Raw genomic sequence first — 19,602 nt, forward strand, 5'->3', positions numbered from 1 at the left:
GTAAAAATGATAGAAGGCTTGCATATAGTCCCTGACTGTGTGATCTTGTCAATCACTTAACTCCAGACAGGTTTCCTTATCTAGGAGATGAAAATTTTTCTTACATGTTTCTCTGGGATGATGAAAAAAAATTCTTTAAAAAATTGTAGGGCTTCCCTGGTGGCGCAGTGGTTGAGAGTCCACCTGCCAATGCAGGGGACGTGGGTTTGTGCCCCGGTCCGGGAAGATCCCACATGCCGCGGAGTGGCTGGGCCCGTGAGCCATGGCTGCTGAGCCTGTGCAGCCAGAGCCTGTGCTCCGCAACGGGAGAGGCCACAACAGTGACAGGCCCGCGTACCACAAAAAAAAAAAAATTGTGAAGTAAAATACAAATACATGACATATTTCAATGCTATTCATACACTGTCATGTTAAAAGAATGTATATAAATTTATCTGTAACTGTTAGAACTCTAAAATGAACAGAGCTAGGAAAAATAATAGCTTCATTTTCAGGTTTGGCCAGAAATAGACACAGAATTGAAATATAAGCACTACTACAACAAATTCAAAAATAAGACTAGGTGGAATGGATTTCTCATTCATGAATTTATCAATGACCACAAAAACAGTAATGAGGAAAGCTACAAATCAAGGATATGGAGGATTAAAGATATTTTTTAAAAAAGAGAGAAAAAAATGAGAAGTTCAGGGTGATATCCTATTTCGCAATTCCAGTAACCCTGATAAGCATAAGTTGTAGATCATTAAATGCCAAGAATGTAAACTTGCCCCAAATTATTTCTGGTACAAAATTATTTTATTATTTGCATAAGTATTGAAAAAGTGTATTCACAAAGATTACAATAGCACAAAATATTCTTTATACTTTCCTAATCAACATGACGGCAAGTTGTCTCATTAAATGTCTTGCATTTAAATGATATTCATTAGACATTTAGACAAAGTTAAAAAAAAAGTTCTCATGTAAACCTCTCAAAAAATGGAGCATAGCTTTAGTATTGACTTTTCTCAAAGCCAAAGATATTTTGATATTTTGTTCTGATTTTAAAAATTGTCAGTCATGCAACATGTTCCTAACACTTCAAAAAGTGTCTTAGTAATAGGGAAAAAAAAGTTACCTTGCCAATATACAAGATCAGGATGAGACACGACCCAGGCTTTTAATACACGCCTAAATTTTGCATGACCTTCTGGTGATGACAGCAGTTCATCATACTGATGACAACGAGGAATATCCACTTCAATCTGTAAAACAGCCAAACAATAAGGTAAAACTATAATGGACTGATTGCCAATAAATCCCAAGATAAGGAAAAGGAGAAATTGTATTATGAAATTCCGAATAGGCAACCTACATAATTGTGGTGTCTGAAGTTTTTGAATTTTATACTTATCCACTGGAAACACCAAAAAGTTGTAAGTATACTTAAACAAGGAAAGCAGACTACTTCTTTTGAAAAGGTATGTATTAATTTAGTTTTAAAAAAACCTTCCTTTACAATCTGGTCTAAATAAAGGACAAATTCTTCAGACAAAAAACTACATTATTAGAAAAAGTTACTTGGCCTAAACTCCTAAAAGGAACAGTTCTAACTCACTAATGAGTTAGAGCAGATCTTAAAGAGGTAAGAGTTATGCTTCTCTAACACCGTATGCATATGATGGCTGCTCAGTATTCATAATGAAAGGAAGAAAATTCCTCATGCCTTTTTAAAATTTAAAGATTGGGCAGACTTATCTCAGGTTGTTTAAGAAAATCTAAATCATACTTGTCTATCTGTAGGAATTGGAGTATCTTTATCAATTGCATCATACTTGGCATGAATAGCCCCCTGCAAAAAATAAGAGAAGATATATTACTTTATCATACCCTTAATAAATTATAAATTTAGGAAAAATCTACTTATAAATATCTATCTTTGAAAACACACCCAATTATAGACAGGCACACTCAAACCCAAAGTATACTCCTTAGAAAAATTTTCTACATCTTTGACAGTCCGTGATGAAAGTCTGAGACAATTTACCATTTTGCTAAGGCAGACATTTGAATTAGACACACTGGAAGACAAATGTGTTGAATGAGTCATGTGGCTAACGACCATGCTTAGCCAATCTCCCAGCCTCCACAGCAACACAAAACACAGCCTTGCTGTTCTCTATTCACTGTTATCTCACGCATAGTAAATTTCATGAAGAAATTTTTTTTAAATTCCGGGGAGGGGAGTAGGGTTCATCCACAAGAAATTTCCCTGTTAAAGTTGGTAATGAAAGCAAAAGTAAAGTGAAACTTTAAAGCAGTGGTAGTTCAGCACCAGGAAGCAGAAGTTTGGGATGAATTAAAGAGTGGAATATCATGTAGTTATAAAATCATTAAGGGACTAAAGGGGTCATTTACATTTTTCAGTTATACCAGTACAGAAAGAATAACTGAATAAACCACTTCAAATGTCTGGTCAGTGTCCCAAGCATGGAACACTTCTTATTAGTCTGGTTAACCGTAATGGTAGAGAAACAGCCAGGAATTTGGGGTTCAAACTCTGTGCTGTGCCAACTTCTCTGGCACATCTATTTAATGAAAGATTTGGACAACCTGACCTTGGAAGTCCTCTTGAATTTTAAGCATTATATGGTTCTACAATTCTAACTATTACCGTATGATAGAACACTAGACATTCTTGAAAAGCAACCAACCAAAGTCAAAGATATTTAGAGATTCTCATCAAGGGAATCAGGAATGAAGGAAGGAAATCTTTCAACAGAGAGTTAAAAGGATTAAAAATATTTGGGGAAATTCACACACACAAAAATACGTGATGGACATCCATAAGATATCTATAAGAAAATACATGAAGGCAAAATGACAAAGAAATTACAGAAAATGAAATAATCTGGCAGGATTTGGCCCATTATCATGACTGCTGTTCTCTGATAGCACTGCAAGTCACCCCACTAATTTTGTGACACTTTTCCTTTCCTCACTGCTACAGATAAAGTGTTGTAGAAGATAAAGTAGCTATTTCTCTTAGCAGCATGCTTCTGGTAAGACAGATGTGCCAAAAGGCACTAAATCATTATGTTAATGATTTCTGACAAGGTTCAAATTAGTATGGAAGATTTTTCCAAATTTAGATAGCACTAGTTATAAATAGGCAATCCAATTCCAAGATGAACATACTTTATAAGCAGGACTATAGACTTATAAATGATATACATATATTCTTAAAATATTTTGATTTTAAAATTAATAATCAAGATAATTTCTGTGAGGCCATTAAATACATTAAATAGAATAAATCTAACAAACCATCAATTATGTTTTTCTATTCTATCTAGTCTATATTCTTTTCCTCTATTCTGTTCACTTAAAATTGCCAAATATTCTTAATGTTCATATTTTACTACATAATTTTCTAGCAACTTGAAAAGTACACATTCAGAAAGCACTTTCATTCTTTTTTCCTACCACTATTAATCAGCTTCCAACCTTCTCTTTTCTTTTTTACCTCAACTCCCAGAAGAGCAGCCCAGGTGAAACCTCTCATAAGAGGAGGAATATCGACTCTTGCTTCTTTCCAGATCTGATTTTTTTTATATGGATAAGCCTACAGATAAAAAAAGATATGAAAAATATCTCAAATTACCAGTGTCATCTTTTTAGTCTAGACAGATCTCAATATACCAGTGAAAAAGTTGAAGGTGAACTGTAATACATTTCTAAGTACCTGAAATTACTTTGATGTTATTAATACATATAAATTAGCAGTGCAATGGTTCCCTATCTTCTGTAAATCTCCTATTACACAATCAAAGAGAGGAGCTGATTCTACTGTTTTTAATCATTCCTCTCTATTATGTGCTCTGGGAGAATTAAGAAAGACTCATAATGAGAATAATATTACCAGTCTCATATGGGTAAAATAATGTATGTAAGGCACTTTGTAAAATATCTGGTGATATAGAAAGTATTAAACAAATATGTTATTATTATGGTTTCTTCTATATCTTTGCACATAAATTTGTCATTCTGTAAATTTGTATGTTAGGAGAGATTTCTAGAAGAGAATTACTAGGACAAAGGGTATGGATGTTGTTAATGCTCTTGATACATATTTTCAATTGTTTTACAGAATGTTTCTAACACCTTACACTTACTCTAAAAGAGTGAGAGTTCTGGGGGCTTCCCTGGTGGCGCAGTGGTTGAGAGTCCACCTGCCGATGCAGGGGACACGGGTTTGTGCCCTGGTCCAGGAAGATCCCACATGCCGCAGAGCGGCTGGGCCCGTGGGCCATGGCCACTGAGCCTGCACGTCCGGAGCCTGTGCTCCACAACGGGAAAGGCCACAACAGCGAGAGGCCCGCGTACCACAAAAAAAAAAAAAAAAAAAAGAATGAGAGTTCCAATCTCAATATACCTTTATTCATTTTGCTAATTCAGTATGCAAGAAAAAGTTATTTTAATTTTTTTTCATTCCTAGTAAGGATACACATTTTGAATTGATTTACTGACTAGTTGTAGTCCTGTTGCGTTCTTTATCCATTTCTCTGTTTCGATAATAGTGCTTTATCTTTTGGTTTTTAGGTGTTCATTTACTTATTTGGCTGCACTGGGTCTTAGTTGCGGCACGCTGGATCTTCATTGCGGCATGCAGGGATCTTTCGTTGTGACACATGGGCTTCTCCCTAGTTGTGGTGCACGGGCTCTAGAGCACGTGGGCTCAGCAGTTGCAGGGCACGGGCTCCACAGCACACAGGCTCAGCAGCTGTGGCACGCAGGCTCTCTAGTTGTGGTGTGCGGGCTCTAGAGTGCGCAGGCTTAGTTGCCCTGCAGCATGTGGGATCTTAGCTCCTTGATCAGGAATTGAACCCATGTCACCTGCATTGGAAGGCGGATTCTTACCAACTGGACCACCAGGGAACTCCCCTTAGGTGTTCTTTAAATAGTACGGATATTAATATTTTGTCTAATATGATTTTGCATAGATTTCTGCATCTTGTTTACTTTTTAATTTTATGTACTATGAACAGGTATCATTTTTATAATTAAAGTTAATCAGAAAAGATAGGTCATAAGAATTAGTGTTCTCATGACATCAAGATTCCCTAAGAATTACCAATGAAATAAAAAATAAGGATTGTATGTGGGCTCTTTATAACACTTTACAGTTTAGAATCTCTACCTTTAGCAGCCTGTCAAAGAGAATGATTCTGTTTAGTTGGTACTCTGTGTCCCTCTCTCGGATGATTAAAGGGAGAGTGGCAGCTGCAGACAGCTCATTATTGCTGTTTGAATGAGGTAAATTAGACTGACTGTAAAAAAGAAACAAAAGCAGAAAAATTGACAAAAGGTATAAAAATTTTTAAAATTAAAAACACCATATTTTTGTGTTATTTTTAGGAAATACTTTTCAAAGAAAATGTACAAGCTTCTTACTAGTATAATATAAACAGAAAGGAAAAATAAGTGTAAAAGGAGACGATATACTCACTCATCTTCAAGTAGTGGGTAAAATGCTTCTCCATCAACATCTTTTAATCTCTGTGAATTTAGAGAGAAAGTATTTGTGATATTTAGGATCTGAGACAGAAACGCTGATCCATATTTAAAAGGAAAAATAACATTAAAATTATGAATTTATAAAGGTACCAAGAAAAGTATAAGATAGAATCTAAAATTCATTCCTAACATAAATATGCAAATATACCTTGCCTCCAGTGATTAAATCTGGCTGTGAAGAACCGTTTTTTTGGTTTTTGATTTTCTAACCTCCAGGTATCTCTTGTAAAGGTTAGACACCTATAATAATTGTTTTCCAAACACAATTCAGAAATACTAAAATTAGTATGAAATTTAATAAATGGATATTTTTAAATTATATGAATATTATTTTAAAATGTACTTTTGCATACATATCCCTCAAAGTCAGATTTATTTTTGTTTTGACATTAATACAAACTAAGACAAAAGTAAGGTGCTAATAAAAAGGATTCAGAAGAATTTCTCACATCATACTTTGAACATAGATGATTCAAACGGCTGATAAATCAACTGACAAAATTCAATTCTTTTATTTTTTTCACAAAGTCATTATAATAAATGTTACACCAAATGATGACATTGCCAGAATTACAGATATTCTCCAAAAACATAAGAAGGTAGGCAGTAGTAAAGTAAAATCTTAGACAAATGCTAAGCAGGGTGATTAAAGTTAATGCCACCCTGCCTGCTGCCCTGCTGTTCAGTTCAACTTCCAACTAGAGGGCAGCGTGTCTGCTCCTCTGGGGACTGACCCAGAAGATCGAAGTCCCTGTGTAGCCAGCATCGACCTTCTGCTGATTAGAGTCACTGTGCACTCATCCATGTGAGTTATTCCCAGAATTTTTAAAAGCCAAAGAAAACCCAGCACAGAGAATCTGGCAAACATTGGATTTATGCCTAACTTTTCTCTAAAATTTGACATGCGTTTATCCCATTTTGCCCTTAAACCTTGAGGTATTTCTTTCACGTATTAAAATTCTTAAGTTGAAAAATAAGATTTTACCCAATTTTTACTGCATTATTAACATACATATTTTTTTAAAGCTTAGGTTTTACTGCCCTGAAAGTCATAAATATTATTAGTAACTTGTCTGCTTTTCTTCTAGTTAAAAATTTAGCATATTAAGGGTTTAAAAAAGGCAAAAATACTTATACAGAAAAGTATAAGATAAAAATTATTATTTGTTTTCTACATTATTTTAAAAATCAACATTAATATTTTTTCTGAATAATTATAGAAAAAAAGTATTTTAAATTTCAGAAGTGGAAATGTAAGGGAACTGAGGAAGTAAATAAAATGGAAGCCTACATTCAACTTGTATTCATATAATTTGGATTATATTTAAATTAAAGAAACAAATTAAGAGTTAAATACAATCAGTTGAAACCATATGTTTTGGATATACTTTATTGTTTACCACCTTGTATTGCTACTTATTTTGTCCACTGTACACATTCTTTCTCTTCAAAGAGATGATAAGTTGAGGGTATCAGGTGTAATCATCATATATTTTAATTTTCTGTTCCTGGCGTTATAGCAGGTAAGAGATTCTAATATCTCCCTATTGTATAATGTATAAAATATTAAATGACAGGAAAAGCCTAAAAGAGTAACAAAAATGCAATGACGTAAGACACAAAGCTGGGTTTACAGAGAAAGGAGGTAAGCTAGCACTAAAGTATACTTACTGATAACTGTGGCCTAGGGTTTTAGAGCACAATGGGACATAGGCTCAGGCACCTGATTAAAGGGGCAGCCAAATTGGAGGAGACCCTGCTACACCCCAGTAAAGACAGAACTGTGTGTATGTGCTGGCCGTGGGGTGGGGAGAGGGCTCTGAACTGCTAGCCTAGAGACAGACAACAAGGGAAATTATCTATTTTATCTTTGGCTATAGACAACAATAAAAAGGCTAGGAGTTTTAGCTTCCAGTCCAACACTCAAAAGCTTGGAAGTTATCCCTCCTGCCCTAACAGCAAGAAAAAAAATGGAAGAAACTGAAAATCAACAGCTCTTTTTAGAGCCATCAGGATCAGGGCAAAAATGCTCCCTGGAAAACTGGAGAGACAGGCAAATATAGACAATCACAGCTAAGGTGGAGCAGAAGCTACTGCTGGAGCCTGGTAAGAACATTTGAAGGGTAACTGACTAATCGTTGCAGATTTAGCAAGGACTAACCTGAGAGATAAAAACTTCTGGAGGCCCAGCCCTAGGGGAAACTCCACACTTCCTTGAGTTTTACCTCCATAAATCCCAACAGGTTCTCGGGGTGAAAGTCTAAGAAAAATTCCCTCTTGTCTCTTGCAGGAGGAGGGGCAAAGTAACCACTTTTAAACTGCTCCCAGCGTACCCTGTTGTCAAAAGTAAAGGCCTGCCCTCAAGGGAAACTATTTTACCAGAGTCTAAATGACCTGGGGTAAGGGAAATACGAGATTCTAGGCCCCTCTAGTCTTTGATGTGGGGATAAGAAATACCCAATTCCAGCTCTCTCTAGCCTTCCTGTCTCACCTAAAGAAATGGGGAGGGAAGCTGAGAAGCTCAGGCCCAGAGACAAAGGCTCACTAAAACACTGACACCTAATGATAGGATTATCCCTCCAACCTTATCTCCCTCCCCATCTTATCTCCATATATAGAGTTCCTGTATAATACAGGGGATTCCAGCTGAAAGAACTGCAAGCCTCAGACCCTATATAAAAGAGTCTCCGGGGAAACCCAAAGGCAGTAAGGAAGATAAGAACAAGGACACTTGAGAAAACTTTACCCTCTGACAAAAAAGCTACACAACAACTAGATAAACATGAAATCTTGCACTAAAGGTCTATTTATGATTGTTCTTCTTACTAATATATCATGTTGGGTTTTCAAAAAAAAATTGTTAAGACCTGCTAAAATGTAAAAGAAAGACATTCAGAACCAGATTCACATATGGTAGACATTTTGGAATTATCAGACCAGGAATTTTATATAAATAACTATGATTAAAAAGGATAAAAATTACATCAGACGGGTCTCCAGAAAGCACGTAAGCAAAAAAGAGAGTGAGGTGAAATGTCTAAAGTACTGAAAGATAAAAACAACCAAACTAGAATTCTGTATCCAGCAAAATTACACCTCAAAGTAAAGAAGATGGTGGTGCAGGGGTTAAGAATCCCACATGCCACGGAGCAACTAAGCCCGTGTGCCACAACTACTGAGCCTGCACTCTAGAGCCCACAAGCCACAACTACTGAGCCTGTGCACCACAACTACTGAAGCCTGTGTGCCTAGAGCCCATGCTCCACAACAAGAGAAGCCTCCGCAACAAGACAAGCCGCCGCGACAAGAAGCTCGCGCACCGCAACAAAGAGTAGCCCCTGCTAGCCGCAACTAGAGAAAGCTTGTGTGCAGCAATGAAGACCCAATGTAGCCAAAAATAAATAAATAAATAAATTTATTTTAAAAAAAAAGTAAAGAAAGATCCAACTCTACGTTGTCTAAAAGAAACCCACTTTAAACATAAAGACACAGATACATTAAAAGCAAAGGGATAAAGATATACCATAGAAACATTAATTAAAAGAGAACTGGAATAGCTATATTAATTTCAAACAAAACAAACTTCAGAGTAAGAAACATCATATATACACATACACACATCCTATTTATAAGACCAACAATTTAATATCTTAGGAATAAATCTGATAACATATACAGACACTAAAAAGGAAATTTTGATATAAAATAGGGCCTAAATAAATGGTATATCTACACCATGTTCAAGAAATAGGACTCATATGTTGAAGATATCAATTCTCTACAAATTCAATGCAATTCTAATCAAAATCCTATACTTTTAAAATGAAATGACAAGATGATTATAAAAATCAAATAGAAGAGCTCCATGTTAGAGAGTTCACGTTAAAGAACAAACTGGGCATCTCCCCTGCTAGGCATCAAGACCTCATATAAAACCATGTATTAATATAGTGTGTTATTGGCTAAGGTTATACCAATAGGTCAAAGATCAGAATAGAAAGCTCAGAAACATATCCACACATACATGAAAGAGCTGACATTACAGATCAAAAAACCAAAGAGTGAATTATTCAATATGTAGTGCTGAGACAAGGGATTATTTCTTATGAATGAAATGTGATTTTGGATACCTACCTCACATCTTACTAAAAAAAAAAAAAATACAGGTGAATTAATGGAAAATGTGGAAAAAAAGGTCTAAATCTTTTAGAAGAAAATACAGAAGAACTTCATAAAAATGTATTTGTAACCTTGGTAAATGTTAACATTAAATTTAAATGTTACAATAAGCAAAATATATCAAAACATATTTGACTATAAAGAAAAGCATTGATAAAATTAAGAACTCTATTCATTAAAAGACACCATCAAAAAGTTAAAGGAAAAGCCACAGGTGAGAACATAAACGCACCACATACAGGCATACCTCAAAGATACCATGAGCTTGGTTCCAGACGACCATAATAAAGCAAATATCACAATAAAGCAAGTCACACAAATTATTTGGTTTTCCAGTATATATGAAAGCTATTTATACTATACTGTAGTCTATTAAGTGTGCAATAGCATTATGTAGAAAAAAAAAAAGACCATACACAAACCTTAATTAAAAATACTTTATTGCTAAAAAAACCTGCTAACTGGCACCTGAGCTTTCAGCAAGTCATAACCTTTTTGCTGGGGGGGAGTCTTGCCTCGATGCTGAGGGCTTGCTGACTGACCAGGCTCCTGGTTGCAGAAGGTTGGGTGGCCCTGGCAACTCCTTAAAATAGGACAGCAATGAAGACAGCCCCATCAGTTGACACATCCTCTGATGAATGTTTTCTCTGTAGCAGGCAACGCTGTTTGATAGCATTTTACCCACAGCAGAATTTCTTTCAAAATTGGAGTCAATCCTCTCAAAACCTGCTGCTTGCTTTATCAACTAAGTTTAAGTAATATTCTAAATCCTCTGTTGTCATTTCAACATCTTCACGGCATCATCACCAGGAGTAGATTCCATCTGAAGAAACCACTCTCTTTGCTCATCCATAGCAAGCAAATCCTTACCCATCATTTAAAGTTTGATCATGAGATTGCAGCAGTTCCATCACATCTTCAGGCTCCACTTCTAATTTTGGTTCTCTTGCAATTTCCAACACATCTGCAGTTCCTTCCTGCCCTGAATTTTTGAACCTCTCAAAATCTTCCACGAGGGTTGGGGATTCAACTTCTTCTAAATTCCTGTTAATGTTGATATTTTGACTTCTTCCCATGAATCATGAACGTTCTTAATGACATCTAGAATGGTGAATCCTTTCCAGAAGGTTTTCAGTTGACTTTTCTCAGATCCATCAGATAAACTGCTATCTATGGCAGTTATAGCCTTACTTATTTCTTAAAGGATAAAACTTGAAAGTCAAAATGACTTGATCTGAGGGCAGCAGAATGGATGTTAGCAGGCATGAAAACAACATTAGTCTTGTTGTACATCTCCATCAGAGCTCTTGGGTAACCTGGTGCATTGTCAGTGAGCAGTAACATTTTGAAAGGAATCATTTTTCTGAGCAGTGGGTCTCAATAGTGGGCTTAAAATATTCAATAAACCATGCTGTAAACAGATGTACTGTCATACAGGCTTTATTGTTCCACTGATAGAGCATACGCAGAATAGACTGAGCATCATTCTTAAAGGTCTTAAAATTTTCAAAATGGTAAATTAGCATTGGCTTCAACTTAAAGTCACCAGCTGCAGCATTAGCCCCAAACAAGAGACTCAGTCTGTACTTTGAAGCCAGGCATTGACTTCTCCTCTCTAGCTATGAAAGTCTAGATGGCATCTTCTTCCAATAGAAGGCTGTTTCATCTACACGGAAAATCTGTTGTTTGGTGTAGCCACATTCATTACTTATGTTAGTTACATCTTCTGGATAACTTCCTGCAGATTCTACATCAGTACTTGCTGACTTCATCTTGCACTGTTATGTTCTAGAGATGGCTTCTTTTCTTATAACTCATGAATCAAGCGCTGTTAGCTTCAAATTTTTCTTCTGCAGCTTCCTCACCCTTCTCAGTCTTCACAGAATTGAAGAGAGTTAGGACCTTGCTCTGGATTAGGCTTTGGCTTAAGGGAATGTTGTGGCTGGTTTCATCTTCTATCAAGATCACTGTTCACTGGAGTAGCACTTTTAATTTCCTTTAAGTATTTTTTCTTTGCATTCACAACTTGGCTGTTTGGTGTGAAAGGCCTAGCTTTTGGACTATCTCACGTTTTGACACACCTTCATCAATAATAAGCTTAATCATTTCTAACTTTTGATTTAAAGTGAGAGATGAGAAACTCTTCCTTTCACTTTAACACTTAGAGGCCACTGTAGGGTTATTAACTGGCCTAGTTTCAACACTGTTGTATCTCAGAGAATAGGGAGGCCGGGGAAGAGGGAGAGAGATGGAACAGTCAGTTGGTGGAATGGTCAGAACATACATTTACAGACTAAGTTCACCATCTTATGTGGGCATAGCTCGTGGTGCCCCAAAATGATTACAGCAGTAACATAAAAATCACTAATCACAGATTACCATAACAAATATAATAATAATGAAAAAGTTTGAAATACTGCAAGAATTACCAAAATGTGACACAGAGACACAAAGTGAGCAAATGCTGTTGGGAAGATGGTGCCAAGAGACTTGCCTGATGCATGGTTTCCACAAACCTTCAATTTGTAAAAAATGCAATATCTCTGAAGTGCAATAAAGCTAAGTGTGATAATTGAGGTATGCCTGTATACCCAACAAAGGTTGTGTAAATGAATACATTTTTAAAAGTCCTCAAATCAGTAAGAAATCACGCAAAAAAACTGGCAAGAGATATGAACTAGTAATGTACAGAGAGGTAAGCAAATGGCAAAAAATATGAAAAGGCTCATAACTGTACTAAAATCAGGAAATTGAAAATTAGTATTATAGTAAAATACCATTCTACACCTTTCAGAACAATAATTTTTTTTAATTTGATAAGACCATGTGCTATCACATATGTGGACAAATGAGAACCCTTATCCAACGATAGTAAAAAGATAAAGTGATAAGGCCACTTGTATGAACAGACAATATAACAACATATACTAAGCTGATGATGTACAGATCCTATTTTCCAACAATGCCACTCCTGGGCACATACCTTAAAGAAACTCTCACATATTTTATAGTACCAGGCAGAAATTTAAGGATTCATGTGTATCTGTAAGGTTTTATTAAAAAAAAAACAGAAGGAAGGAAGGGAGAAAGTTCTGAAGCAAATCTGCCAAAATACCATTCTTACATTTCTTAGCTGGCATAATGACAATGTCACAGTGGTGTCATCTAATAGTGAGCTTCTATCTCGACCTTGTCCAAAGCTTTCACCATCTTCAAAGAGAAAACTGAAAGGAGATTAAAAAAATTATTTTTAATTATTTTAGTGAGCACAGAAATCTGATTGATTGTTTCTTGTAGAAAATTTATTCTAAATTATCAATCTCTTCAACAAAAGAAAAAAAGAAATTTTAGACTGAATGGGTTAATAAAAAAGTAACTGTTGGTTGAAATTTCTCCAAAAAATTTTCATTTTTAAATATATGTTGAATTGGTATAAATACAGTATATAAATATAAAGCATTTTAGTAATACAAGAGTATGATTTATACTCTCTGCTCATGCAGGTGCAATGATTAAATTACTCTTCTGACAGTATGTAAATGTGTTCCTGAGGAAGTTTATATGAGTAAAAAATGATAAAGGGAACAAGAAAGAAAGATGCTAATGATGATAACTCCTCAGGAGAAAGAATACTGATGCATTTAGAATTTTAGAGAATTACTTTTGAGAATTTTTATATCCTTCAAACCATTTATTCTTATAATTTCCATCATCTTATTTCCTAATTTTCTACTTAATTCATTGTGTGAACAGTATAATTAAAGTAATATTTAAAAATCAGCTTAAGAGGGGAAAAATGTAGAGAGCTAGTGGTGTATTCAAATAATTAACCTAAAATTTACATGTGAAGAAAAAAATGATCAGCAGATGAATTCTACAGTTACCTACAAAGATCAAATCTAGTTCTAAAATCTAAAATTAAAACTTTAAGGCACTGGTGGAAAGAGATTCAGGTTCTCTTCTTTATGAATAAATACGAAGAGCAATGGAACAGTGACAATTTTGGCCCTTAGGGTTGTATTGTTATTTAACTTCTAGATAATTTACAGGATGGTGTCCAAGACCTTATGTAGTTCTGCAGATTTTACTCAACAGTGATTTAGCACCATGATGATCTCTAGCACAAGCATTGAGGTCACTGAGTACATTTTAAAATATCATTAGAAGTAAAAAAAATAGTTCCTCATAATGGGAACACTAGCCTAGTTTATTAACTCTCTTAAACATTACTGTTCTTTCTGATTTGTACATTTTTTCTTTTATTGATCACCAACTATTGTGAGATGTTCCATAATATTAACTTCAATATTACTTCAAATAGATCATAAAACAAATTATTTATTAAAAAACCATATTTATTAAAATAATAAAAACACTGATGGGAACTCTGCAATTAGGAACTCCTGCCAAGAAAACAAGGTATTGACTCCCAACTGCTTTCATAATCACTGACTTGGAATGTCTACCAAAAGAAAAAAAATATCAAATTAAAAAGAAGTTATTACTAGATTTTTCTCATTTCCAAGAGAAGTTTTCTTTCCTTACTTGGGGAGTGTGCAGATAGGTGGTTTGGATCGAATGATTTCCTTGTTCACAAGCTCTTTTTCCAAGTCACCTCCAGCTAAACACCAAAGGTAATACACTTCTTCAATAGATCTTTCTGCCAGGTAATCACTGCTTAAATCTATTAATGGAAAATTAAAAAGCTATCACACCTTCTGTTTTTATTAAAAGGCAACAGGCAATAATAGCTGACATTATAAAAAAGTAAAAACTGAAGAACATAATAAGATTCCCTTTAGAATAGTCATACTACACAGAGAGGACTCTGATCAAAGGGGCCTTGCTAGGTTCCTCCCTGTTTACCACACTGAGTTCATATTTTCTGTAATTATCTGTGGGTGATAACTCTTTCCTGGAACAGGTCTTCCATCTTCAATTCTTTTAAACAGGGGAAAGTCCAAAAGTTCTTTATGAGTCTTTTGGGCCTTGCTTATTTTTAGCTGAAAATAATCTGTGTGCCAGAGTAGCACTTCTTAGGGAGGCCTTCCTGGAACCCCATCATTATGTATTCCTCCTATTGAAGGAGGTCATCAAAAAGACATGAAAGCCAGTTGATGTCAAGCTGGACCCTGGCAAATTGAGGCTCCCACACCTTCCCCTGTCCTTGGAAAGTGCGTTCAGCTTGCCTTCCCCACTCCCAGAAGCTGCTCCAAGAATACAGCCTTGAGATAGATGTGTGGTGTTGAGATTGTCTGCACTGAATACACAATTGAACCCAACTAAGGCCTCTATATATAAATTTTTAAGATTCTGGAGGGGAGGGGAGGAAATCTGCTCATTTGGTGGTAATCCAAGTCTAGCTTCATAAGCAAATTCTCTTGCTTATTTAAAAAATAAAAAAGAATAGTCATACTACAAAATGCAGAGGATTAAATGCAGACATACATATTGGTTGTGTATTCAGTTTCTTTGAGAAAAAAGTGTAATTTTTACCCTCTGTATCAGAGACATATGGGATATACATAACAGATATATCAAGCTCTGCAGGAAAGAAAGAAGGGCAGAAAAAAGCACTTGGGTAGGCAACCAACACACACTGTCCCATCTTTATGTCTTGAGGCAATTTCTGCCTCTTTTGAGAAGTCCTTCTTTATATCTCAGGGAGGCTTTGCTTCCACTTACTACGTGCGTACTAACCTTCATTTATAACAGTAATTGTGTGACTGAATGTCTGTCTGCCTCCCCATTTGGCAAAAATGATACTTGCAGATACAGTGTATGGAACATAGTAGAAACTCAATAAATATTTGATTGAACCAATGTTCAGTAAGTATTTCCTGCCACAACTTATGTAGTGATAATTTTTCAGTATAAAGGTAACATACTGGTGTCCCTAAAACACACATTCTGAGAGTTGTAATCTTCAGAGAGGAATTAAAAGAGAAAAGGTGATATTCTGTTACAAACATGGAATATAATGATATGGACTTCCTATCAATAATATGATTTTTTGAGATCATTTATAATAAATTTTATGAAATATGATATACAAATATTGTTGTAGTAGAAATTCCATTTTAGCATTAAGATTTGAGATGAAAATAAGACCTTGGTTTACATAATAAAAAAATTTTTGTTTGGTGCTACTTCCTTTCCTTGATTCTTAAATTTCTTGCTCCAAAGAAATTAAATTTAAAGGACTAAAATGTTAGGTTATATTTTAATCACTTCCAGAATTACTTCTATCCTTTGTTGTATTTATCATTACCTTTACACAGCTGACTGATATCCTCAGGCAGAGTTAAATCGGCACATCTCAGAGAAGAAGAAAACAGGCTGGTAGGTTTGGTAAAAGGAGTGTATAAAGGTGACACTTCACTGAATACATTGTCCTGCATTAATTCATCTGGGGTTGGCCTTAAGAAATATTTAAAATACGGAACATGAATGAAAGTCATTAAAATTTTCCTAGAATAATGGCACACTTCAAGGGATAGTTAAAAGTCAAAATTACCTCATTAGTATAGAAAATAATAAAGTTCTCCTTATTAGAGTCTAGATATATACCTTTAAAAAGAGAATCAAGTGACTGTAAATAAATGCTGACTTTTTTACCTTTGTTGTGCTTTTTGTACTTTATGATAAAAAATTATTACATATGAGCATCTCCATTTTTTACTTTTAGCTTGACCATCATATACCTGCTTTACTGAATACCTTAATTAAATAATAAAATTGTAAACTGATAAAATCTTCTGATTTTCTTCCTACTCTCTTAGTTTATGTGGTATATTTACACAAAACTATGCTTTTAATACCATTCCTCTCTTTAGGAAATGTTTTCCTAAAGACAAATTAGAATATATTATTTTCAAATATTATATACTTACTGAGTTTAGGGACAACTGGATGGCTAACAATGACATCATCAAATGAAAATAAATAATAAAACTTCTAAGAAATCCTTTTATATTATCAACAATTATTAACTTACCTCACCATTTATCTAAGTTCTTTTCTATAATACATATTTGCCAATAAACGTTTGTTTTCATTTTTCTCATATCATTTGTATCTAGGCATATCTATATTCCACAGTTTAGCTGATTTTCTAATTGGAGGCTAGGAAATGAACTAGTAACTGCTTTTGGTATATGCCAGTTTTCTAACCATGGTTAATTCTTTTTTCTTCTTTTATTACCATACATTAAAGCCATAACTAACAATTATGATACCAATATCAATCATGTACTACTATATATGTTAATATTCTTATTTAACCCTTTAGTATTAAAAACTTAACTACTTATATGCTAAGATCTCAGTAATAATCCCAAACTCTTGATATCAACCTTTTAGAGGGGTGGAAGGTGAGGCACTTCTTCAAAAGATCTATCACATTTTCAGGAAGCTCCTGGTAAATAGAGAGAGAAAAGAATTATTTTTAAAAATCCATTTAAAAATGTATATTACTTAAATGTTTGCTACTTTACAATGTTTTGACTTTTTTTGAAAGTTTTTATTTGGACTTTAAAGAAATTCATATTAGTTTGTCACTCTGTCAAAAAGCAGATATCTAAACAGAAATAAACATAGCTTTAAAATAGTTTGCTATTGAATCCCAAGTATGCAGAATAAATAAATTTTCAATAACAGATTAACGACAAACCTTTATAATGTCCAGACAACCATGCTCTTCAGCCAGAACTATTATAGTGTCATCTATGCAGTCTATAAAACAGAAAAATTATATGAATTAAAGCTGCTTTTCTAACTTATACTAACTGGGAATTGAACTCTAATAAAATTTTTTTAATTATGTAATTCAGTTTTAGAACTTGGAATATTAAAAAGCTTGAGACTTTTTCAACTTTCCTTACATGCTTTGATAAAAATAAATACTTCAAACACTAAGTATTAATTGTATCATAGATACTGAAAGCACCTTAAATAGTGAGTTAAAGCAGTAATTCAAGGAGGTAAAGATTCTCTCCTTCTCTCTTCCCCCCTCTCTCTCTATATGTATATACACATATTACTATTTAAAAAGGCTTTAGTATATTTTTACGATTATAAGACTAATTTATTTTTATTAAATACAATTTGAAGAATGTACGCACGTTTCTCTGGGATTTAAAGTATAAGTTCTACAAACGTATGGACAGCAAGGGGGGAAAGCAGCGGAGGGTGGTGGTGGTGGTGTGATGAATTGGGGGATTGGGATTGACATGTATACACTGATGGGTATAAAATGGATGACTAAGAAGAACCTGCTGTATAAAAAAAAAATTAAATAAAATTTAAAAAAAAAGTATAAGTTCTAATCTGTAGATAACATTTATAGATCTCTAAGACTCCTTAATAGCTATATTATCAATCTTTGACATTAAAGAGGTAAATGTTATAAAATTTTATTTACAATTCATTATCATTTAATATTTACTAATATTATTCTATACAAATCCTTATTTGTAGACCCTATTAACCTGGACACCAATCTGTCACTTTTACACAAAGTGCTCTATCACTGTTTTTCTCTCCTTTTTTACCACACGTGCTTAAATTATTCCACTCTAAAGTGGATTACACAAATTTTTATAAATGTGAATGACAAATATTTGCATTATATACATGTAAAATACATGAGCTTGTTGTAAGGAAAAATAAACATTCTTCCTCAGTCATTATTCACACAATTCACCAAGTAGAAAGCTGAAAAGTTACAATACATTGCCTGAAGGCAACTGCGACAGTGAAGTACAATTTTATAATCTCATATTTTGATTTCACAAGTTAGTTTACTTGGCTAGATCATGCTAAGATTATATCCATGTACATTATAATTCCTTAGTGAATGAGGAAAGCTGTCCTATAATACTTCAAAGGCACTTCTTAAACTGTCCTGTTAATGCTTACCACTGATCATTAGAAAATTAAAGAAAGTGAGGATATTTCAGTGTATCCACTATTTTGAAGAACACGTTCTCAATATGCATAACCACTGTCACTAAAGATTATATTTATAGTTGAAAGATAATCAATTGTGAGACACTTACCCAGTGTAAGCAAAAATTTTAGTCTTTCAGAAATATCCAAACTCTGAAATAGTTTTCTTCCCTAAATAAAATGAGAAAAGAAATTCTTGTTAACATTTACATCATTCTTCACAGGGAGGTCTTGTTTTTTCAGCGCTGAAAATGATTTTATCAGTTACCTCTATTTCTCTTCAGAGGTTTTATTAGATTTTTTGAGTTGGCTCCACTAAAGAAAAATCATTGGTGATGTAACATTCTTTTAAATGTTGCATAATATTTAACACTTAAGCATTTCATATATCTAAGGATCATTACATTTTAGTTTGATCTCAAGCATTCTTCATTTTTGAGACCTACATATACCTGGTGGTCTAGAGGAACTCCAGGAGTCTTATTTGATTAAAAGACCAAGATGCCATATTACCCTTTCATCTACCCAATTAATTCTTACTTATATAGCATGATCCAGGTAGTCTGTTATCTCCATTAAGAAACATTCCATGACACTCCTTCCTCTTCCCAAAGTGACTTAAGACAACCATTTTTGTGTTCCCATAGCACCTGGTATATTTCTTTATAAGACACATACATTGTATTTTAGTTGTTTCCTTAATAGTTGGCTTCATGGGGCTCCTTGGAATGGAGTCTTAAATCAAACACTTACAACTTTAACTAATGATCAAGTGTTGAGCGACTACCGAGTGCCAAGTTGGACTTTCTACCACCAATTATATAATTTGGGCAAATTACTTAACCACCTTAAGCTTCACTTCTCTCATTTATAAATTGGAATATTAACTATACATGCCACACAGGGTACAGTGAA

The 19,602-nt window shown here is 34.3% G+C and overlaps 1 protein-coding gene across 2 annotated transcripts in view; it reads right to left on the reverse strand.

Moving 5' to 3' along the window:
• The window catches only part of TBCK (TBC1 domain containing kinase), a 228,335-nt gene that overhangs the window by 143,203 nt on the left and 65,530 nt on the right, over positions 1-19,602 (reverse strand). For both annotated transcript variants that reach the window (XM_029235214.1, XM_029235215.1), the window contains exons 7-17: positions 18,798-18,858; positions 17,411-17,472; positions 17,094-17,155; positions 16,010-16,158; positions 14,284-14,422; positions 12,863-12,962; positions 5,492-5,541; positions 5,183-5,312; positions 3,509-3,607; positions 1,772-1,834; positions 1,121-1,247 (exon numbers count right to left, since the gene is read on the reverse strand). In XM_029235214.1, coding sequence (XP_029091047.1) covers positions 1,121-1,247; positions 1,772-1,834; positions 3,509-3,607; positions 5,183-5,312; positions 5,492-5,541; positions 12,863-12,962; positions 14,284-14,422; positions 16,010-16,158; positions 17,094-17,155; positions 17,411-17,472; positions 18,798-18,858 — 1,042 coding nt within the window. The remainder of the gene's footprint in view (positions 1-1,120; positions 1,248-1,771; positions 1,835-3,508; positions 3,608-5,182; positions 5,313-5,491; positions 5,542-12,862; positions 12,963-14,283; positions 14,423-16,009; positions 16,159-17,093; positions 17,156-17,410; positions 17,473-18,797; positions 18,859-19,602) is intronic.

This window comes from Monodon monoceros, unplaced genomic scaffold, assembly GCF_005190385.1.
Source record: "Monodon monoceros isolate NGI ecotype Baffin Bay Population unplaced genomic scaffold, NGI_Narwhal_1 Super_Scaffold_20, whole genome shotgun sequence".
Lineage (NCBI taxonomy): Eukaryota > Metazoa > Chordata > Mammalia > Artiodactyla > Monodontidae > Monodon > Monodon monoceros.